The sequence below is a fragment of the Zingiber officinale genome, chromosome 5B, assembly GCF_018446385.1.
Source record: "Zingiber officinale cultivar Zhangliang chromosome 5B, Zo_v1.1, whole genome shotgun sequence".
Lineage (NCBI taxonomy): Eukaryota > Viridiplantae > Streptophyta > Magnoliopsida > Zingiberales > Zingiberaceae > Zingiber > Zingiber officinale.
Genome location: NC_055995.1, coordinates 119,022,349 through 119,030,271, shown reverse-complemented (window position 1 = coordinate 119,030,271; position 7,923 = coordinate 119,022,349). Strand labels below are relative to the sequence as shown.

The window sequence follows — 7,923 nt, the reverse complement described above, 5'->3', positions numbered from 1 at the left end:
AAAATTTTAATTTAGTTCGTTTAAATTATTTAACTGACTGTGTTCTTTGAAGCTCCTCACGCTTTGACCAGGTTGAACTGGATCGGAGTGGACTTGACCAGACCGTTCGGCTTAACGGGTTCGGATCCTCATTTGTGCGCTACGTTCGGACACGGACGGGGGAGTATAAATATATACAAGCTAAGGCAGCCGTCGTCCATTCCGACCACAAACCCTCGCCCTTTCCTCTCGCCTCTCCGCCTTGCCTATCGCTCCGCCTTGCACCCGTTTCTGGAGCCAAATCGATAGAGAGAGCGAACAAGCCCTGGAAAAGGACTATCCTCTAGCGCTCGCTTGCTACCCGTAGAGATCCTTCTTCGTCCTTCATGTTCTTCGTGGATTACAACCTTCAATTTTATATTTTTTTTGTTTTTTTTTTCCAGGAAGAAAGGAGATTGAGGTGGCTATTACCTTCCTCCCTGAGGTTCGTTTTTTTTTCTTTTTCGATTTAATGTCTATTTGTATTTCTTTTCATGAAACTAGGGTTTCTCATTCTGGCTTCTTCTGAATACTCGACCGTTTTTCTTCTCGGAGAGCTGCTTTCCTGGTGAGTTCTTGGTTCTGGATGGTGTTTGAACGAAAGTAAATATTTTGGAGCTCGCATTTGAGTTTTGGTTATTCGTGACCTTTTTGTCTGGTGAATAGGTTTTGTAGTTCGTTTGTGTCTGCATTTCGCAATGTTGCCCAAAAAGTCAAGCTTTAACTTCGGTTTTGTAAATCTATTTTGTTGCCTTTTGCAACTTGGCTGATGTTGCTTATTTCTGCTTTTTCTTTGACTATCGCAGATTCTCACTTCCAGAGCTAACTTTTCTTATTTCAGGTATGATCTTTTATGTTTCAGTGTATGGTAGTTGCAATTTTTTTTTCTAGATTTTGGGAATTTTTCTCTTCTCCTTTGTTAGATAGTCCTGCTTCATGTTTTACTATTTATCATTTGAAGAAAAACATGTGTTGTAGGACTGTAGCCTAAACAGTATGTCATCGCCATATCCTGTGCTCAACAACAAATCCATTGACCAATGGAAGGTTACTGAATTGAAAGAAGAGTTAAAGAAAAGAAAACTACCAGTAAGAGGTTTGAAGGATGAATTGGTACGGAGGTTAGCTGATGCAATGGATGCCGAGGTTGTGGAGAACAAAAAGAAAGTTGATGATGAAGTCAAAGAAGATGAACCTAAGGTGGCAGAAAATTTTGAAGTAGAAAGTGCTACTATGGTTGGCAAAATTAAACATCCAAATGAGCAAGATGACTTCTCCAGTGCTTCTATGGTTGACAAAGTTAAAGATCCAGATGAGCAGGATGACTTCACCAATACCACTATGGCTGTCAAAGATTCTGATATCACTGGCATTGTGAAAATTGGCATATCTGATGATCATTCGGATGCTGGAAAAACTGAACATGATGGTGCAACAAAAGCTACTTCAGAAGTGACCAATATAGACATCAACCAAGATTTGAAAATGGAAGATGCTGGGGCAGTTTCTTCAGGATTGGATGCATCCATTTTAGAAACAGAAGCTCATGTGGAAGCCTTGGAAGATGATGCAACTGAGAGCCACACTGTGACCTTGCATTACGATTTAGATGCAGTTGTAACAAATTCTGAAGAAAAGCTCGATGAACTGATGCAGGACGATTCAAACCTCCCCCTTGAGGAAATCAAAGCCGGCCCTGAATCAAACAACCAGGTATCTGTGGTCAGCCTAGACTTAGGATCCCAGGTTAAGTGTGAGTCCCTTCCTATTGATTCTGTGTCAATTATTGAAAAGAATAAATTAAAGGATAATTTAAATGCTGCTGACTTTTATTTAGAACAAGAGGTTGTTAAGCAGGAGATGGTTCAGCCATCATCCAGCATTGTTCCTTCACTAGGTGGCGATCTGCAGACTGTGCATGATGCTAAAGAGAAAGTTAATCACCTGGTCTCCGTGGAAGATACAAATGTTAAAAAAAATACATTTGTTGATGAAGGCAAGAAAGAAGATAACCTTGATGAAGAGTCTCCAGAAAAACTGAACTTAGATAGGAGTTCGAGTGATGAATTGATGGAGGATGATGTATTGGAAAGTAAAAACATTGATTCCAATATCCAATCTGAGGAATTAGTTGAAAAAATTGAGGTGATACAAGAGCTTGTTGTTAGTGATACGAGAAACATTGACGTTAAGCAGGATGGGTTAATTCTGGAGGTAACTATTAATGAAGACATCAAGAAGCCAGCACTCCTTGGTGAAAAGAGAAAATTAGAAGGTACTGACAGTGGATTAGAATATTAATTCTGTTAAATCATTTGATCTTATTTGCTTGTTTTTCTTGAATGATATTTATTTCAATACTAAGTGTGATGGCAAATATTTGCTCTATCAATATGGTATAGTCATAATTCTAAGTCTGAGCATGTTTAATGTGTTCTATTTTAATAGAGTCAATGAACTCATATATAAAAACATATGGGATAAGCTCCCTTCAAACAAATCTCTGACATTCTTTATGACCCCAGGTATGAAAATGGCTAAACTTTATAGGTCTACGCTTTCCAACTTGGCCTAGTCACTTGAATCCTATTTGCATTAACAACTTGCTCATGTGCCAATTTCTTTTCCCTGATCGAAATTAAATTTTTTATTTAATTAACAAACAATTTATAACGTATATGTGATATTTCGAACAGACTTTTATAAATTTTAATTAGATTATCCTAATAAAATATATAAAAAATATTTTAAAATTAAAGTAAAATTTATTAATTAATATTCTGAAAATTTGTTTTTTAATGTTTTAAATTTCATATAAAAATTTTAAAAATCTAATAATTCTGATTTATATTCGAATATATATATTTTTTTATTATTTTAAATATGATTTAAAATTTAAAAAAAATTCTTTAAAAATTCTAATTTTTTTTAATAAAGTAGATTTATATTCTGATATTTTTTTGTATTTTTTTACTATTTAAAATATATATTATTTAATTAATAATTAATTAAATGAATAAACAGTTAATTTATATAATCTTATATAAAGTAATATCTTTATATTAATTTATATACTTATTATTATAGACAAATTAATTTTAATTTGAGTTATTGATAGATCAATTTTCTTTAACAATAACAACAACCAAGCCTTATCCTACTAGGTGAGGTCGGCTATATGAATTTTTTTACGTTATTGAGTTATATCTCCTATTATACCATCATCTATATTTAAATAAATTTTTCTTATTTTATTGTTGCTAACTAAGTATTAAATAAAATTGTATTTAATTATTTTTTTTCTAACAATATTAAGTTATTCAATAATTGAGAACTTATACAAAATCAATATACAACTTATTTTTATATGCACCATAAACATATTTATTTTATAATTACTATATATATATATATATATACATTGGCACGATATGATACCGAAATCGTATCGTTCCAGTATGAGACTGAAATTTCGGCACGGTTCGAAATTTTAAACCTTGCTTTGTATTGCTGCAATAACAAATTTTTAACGGCTAAATTCTTTTGTACTGCACTGGAAAACTTATGTTTTTTTTTACCAGGCAGCATTTTGATGTGCATGCCGCACATTGAAGTTTATATGCTGCTTTAGGTGCTCAAAGTCTTTTATTTAATTATGTCGATCTTGGAGGAGCTTTTATAATTAGATAAGATAATCTGGTTAGAGTACTAAAAGATTAACTTGATGTACCCATTAAACTGTAGGTGCAAAACAGTTATCCTGATATGCTAATTTGTTTTTCATTATGGTAAAAAGAGATAGTTTATTGAATTTGACTTGCAATCGACAAATTTGTCTGTGGTCTGCTTCTTATCTTTGTAGTTCAATGGAAACACTTGATCTTATAGTAGAGTGTTTGAATAAAGTGTTGAAATAGTACATTGGCTACATTAGCTTGTTATATAATTGCATTCAACTATTTCAAATCCTGTATACTTCCATATTCTTCGTTCAGTTTTAGTTGTGTTTGGGATGCTATATGTCAGCTATTCATGGTAGCAGTTGCTCTGTTCATCGAGTCATCATTCAACATTATATGCTACTATTTTGCATTTTATTTGCTTGTACTATTCCTTTTTCTGGCATGTCTTGCCAAATGGCATCTCAGTAGTGAAGTAATCAATTTAATGGCCTTTTTGGGTCAGACCAAGAAGCTGCTGCAAGCAATGAGGTTCCGAAACGGCAGCGGCGTTGGAGTTCAGACACTGTTAAAATTCCAGAACGTCAATCATCTAACCTCAGTACATCAAGTGCACCTAAGAATACATTTGAAATTACTTCTAGACGCACATTCAATAAACCTGATTTAAAGGATGCTGGAGGTTCTCAGAAGGAACGGATTGGTGAGATTAAGTGATCTGTATTGTCTGTCTAATTTTATTTCATATTTTGAATAATTTTGTTTGACCAGACGCTGTTCTGAAATGCAGTTCCACCATCACAGAAACCTGCAACCACTTCACTACGAATTGACAGATTTGTGCGCCCTTTCACTCTGAAAGCTGTGCAAGAGCTGCTTGCAAAAACTGGAACACTTTCCAGTTTCTGGATGGACCACATTAAGACCCACTGCTATGTTACTGTATGTTCATGCTATGTTATGTATCCTTAGCTCCACTTTTCCTTGTGTACTGTAACCTTGTTGTTTTTTGTGTTTGCAATGTTTTGTTGCAAGTTTCTTCTTATTGAATTTGATTAGTATGGTAATTGTTCTTTATATAATTATATCTAATTTACTTATAAATAATCTTACATTTTAAAATTTTAAAATGAAGGAATTAACATCATCCTATTATAACAATATGGAGATATAAATTTATGAATGTTTAATGTTCAGTATCTAACCTGTAAATTTTTTAGCAAAAAAAATTGATCTGTTGTTTACTTCATTATGTCTTTTGACTAGGCCTCTATGGTCCATTTATTGATCAACACCCTGGCAGATTTCCAACTTCTTGTGCAGTCTAAGCCGGACTTAGTATGGCTGTTTGTTGAAATTTGTTGCATGTTTTTGGCCATGTGCTTTAATTCTCTACCCGGAGATAACCAGGCCAAGAATTCCCTATAGGATGATGCTACAAGCATGTTTGATAGTAGCACATGCAGATTTGGCTTAATCGCCCAGGTCTAGACTAAAGAAAAATTTTAATGCTTTATCAACCATAATATGCTTTTGATTGGTAGTTGGTAGGAAAGAAAGTGAAATTTCTTTAGTCGTGAGGAGGATTTCATATGGAAAGTTTAGTGGAACCTTCAAAGTGTTTTGTTCAGTGACGTGATTTTGGAACTTCCTAGTGATAGAATGCTACCAGATTAGAGTTTGATGCCTGATGCAACTGACTATAGAGTTCAATACTCAATAAAACCAAGTTTCATACTTGCATTTTTCTGTAGATTTCCATTTTTTTTCATTTCTTCCCTGTTCTTTGTATTTCTTATACTGTCATCAAAGATTGAAGTGGGAAGGAGAAGATGAAAGGAGTGAGGATAGTTAAAAAGTTTGAGGAGATATTTTGCTTCAAATAAGTTATCATGCATATTCCTTGACCAGCTTCATTAGGAACTTTTGTTGCTAAATGTTGCTGGCTCTGTACTTTTTTCACTAAATGCATCCATGAACATAATATTATTTATATGGTGATTTAGTTGTAAATCTTCAAGCTGCAGGAGAGTGAATATATTTTTTGATGCTTTGCTCACTGATACATGATAAGGTCTGAATAACCAATAGCTGACCCCAAATCTCAGGACTTAAAGTTGGCTTGTTATTCTTATCTTTGTTTCTTAATTTTAGGAGTTCAATCTAATTCCAGCTTGGTCCTTCTAGTTTTTCACTAATTAGGACTAATAATATCAGATTAAACCATGGTAAAAGCAGGAATGATTTTGTTATTTCCTGTGATATTATGTTATGCACCATCACAGCCTTTTATTTGTTTGCAATCTTCTGTATGGTCAAATTTATGTTTTATTCTTAATATTCATAGTTAACTTTCTGTTTTAAACACATGCTCTACTTTTGTATATATTATGTTAGTTATGTTATCCACTTATTTAATAGTTTCTTATATTATATTATCTACTTGACAGTTTCTGGCAAATAAGCTGCCATCATAACTAAATTCATGTAATTCACTCTTCTTTATCCGGTTTCTTGTACATGCACTTTCTTTGCTATATAACTCCCATCATTCACAGTATAACACTGTAGTAGCAGCATTAGCATCAGCAGCCTCCTATCCAATGAAATCATTTTTTCCCTCTTCTAATGTTGCGTCCGGTTTTCAAGTGTTTGAAGGGGTTAACTGGTTTTATGGAACATCATCACATCATCTTAACCCAAGTCAGTTCCGATCATCTTTTGACTTTATAGGGGATTTCAGTGTTCAACTATGTATTTTCATTATTTCTCCAAGCGATGAAAATGGAAAGTTTTCTCCAATTTGATGTTGGTCAACTTTTACAAAGCCTTACGGTTATGTTTTGCAGTATTCTTCAGTGGAGGAAGCCACTTCAACTCGCAGTGCTGTTTACAATCTGCAGTGGCCTCCCAATGGTGGAAATCTTTTGGTTGCGGAGTTTGTTGATCCCCAAGAAGTCAAGGCACAAACTGAGGCACCGCCACAGGCCCCAGCTTCAAACCCAAACACACCCAAGGCTACAAACTTTCAGCAACCTCAGGCTGCTCAACCTCCAGCTCATCAGCATGCTCTGAAACAATACCAACCTTTGCCTCCCATCACAAGACAACCTGATCCACAGCCTGTAAGAGAGCGACTCCCCCCACCTCCTCCACCTCCAAGGGAGCCCGACCCACCTGCTCTGACACTCGACGATCTGTTTAAGAAGACAAAGGCTGCCCCAAGAATCTATTATCTGCCCTTGACTAAAGAAGAGGTGGCATCAAAGCTTGCAGCACGTGGTAAAAACACCAAGAACTAGCAAGTTCAGCTCCAGGTGACGCTGGAATTTTTTTTTTGTTTTTGTGATGGGTTTATGTAGTTTGACAGATCTTTGATGCTTTTGTTCAAACACTTATTTTTCAGTGACAGAACAAGGGTGAATCGAGGACTGTGTTTCAAATTGATTAGTTAGTTGTGTTGTCTTGTAACTCCAGGAACTAACCAGTAGGAGAGTAAACTCTGTAGGTATCAAAAACTTGTTATCTTTGATTGCCAGAAAGAAACAATTTGTGGATGTAATCAGCAGTAGCTATTCACGATCTTCCAAATAGCCACATGTTTGACCTAGAAAAGGTTTTGATTGGTCGATTTTTCATATTTGTGTGTGATGATGAGATGATCAACCTTAACTAGGTTCACTGCGTTTCAATGTTTCTAAATATTCGAGTAGTTGATTGGTGCAGAAGAAAAGGTTGGAAGTGACAATGTACCCCGATGGGTACATAGTAATGAACTTATTCCTTCCTCTATTGTAGCTCGTTGACAATAATCATCTAGCATACCAAAAGCACAAGGTGTATTCATCATTGTAATATCCGAAGATTCTATCAATCTGTTTATTATTCAGATTTTACAATTCTGGCCACACATTTCGCTCACCAACAGCATTCTGCTTATTTGGTAGGCAACTGTGGTTGATCTAATTTTTAGTAGGATGAAATTTAAAGGAATAAAGGGCCTTGTGATGAATGCTGCACCTTCAAATTCGACTGGAATTTAATGGCAATGATGGATTTGATACGAGAAACGTTAGTGAACATTTTTGACCGAAGTCTTAAGGAAAAAAGAAAAAAAATAAAGGAGGGGACTAATGATGTATAAAATAATTCAAAAAAAAATTCTACGTACTAATGGTAGCAATAAGTGGAAAATGAATTTAGAAGATATAGTCTCTAGTATAAA

General features: G+C 34.7%; 1 protein-coding gene across 7 annotated transcripts; it reads left to right on the top strand.

Annotated features, from left to right (window-relative positions):
- Positions 1-200: 200 nt before the first annotated feature.
- Positions 201-7,313, top strand: LOC121985578. 7 transcript variants are annotated; one of them, XM_042539126.1, is made up of 8 exons: positions 201-342; positions 423-439; positions 523-586; positions 825-859; positions 997-2,293; positions 4,204-4,401; positions 4,489-4,640; positions 6,548-7,313. In XM_042539126.1, exons 5-8 carry the CDS (start codon positions 1,015-1,017, stop codon positions 6,998-7,000), a joined length of 2,082 nt encoding a protein of 693 aa, XP_042395060.1. In that variant the 5' UTR covers positions 201-342; positions 423-439; positions 523-586; positions 825-859; positions 997-1,014; the 3' UTR covers positions 7,001-7,313. The 7 variants fall into 7 exon arrangements, with proteins under 7 accessions (XP_042395060.1, XP_042395063.1, XP_042395058.1 ...); XM_042539129.1 differs by having other exon boundaries at positions 980-2,293; XM_042539124.1 differs by lacking the exon at positions 523-586 and having other exon boundaries at positions 423-463; positions 6,548-7,015; positions 7,105-7,313.
- The last annotated feature ends 610 nt before the right edge of the window (positions 7,314-7,923 follow it).

Coding starts and splice junctions, on each gene's coding strand:
- LOC121985578 (XM_042539128.1), top strand. CDS start 1,015: ATGTCATCGCCATATCCTGTGCTCAACAACAAATCCATTGACCAATGG. Junction 4,402..4,488: donor TTCTCAGAAGGAACGGATTG/GTGAGATTAAGT, acceptor TCTGAAATGCAG/TTCCACCATCACAGAAACCT. Junction 4,641..6,547: donor AGACCCACTGCTATGTTACT/GTATGTTCATGC, acceptor TATGTTTTGCAG/TATTCTTCAGTGGAGGAAGC.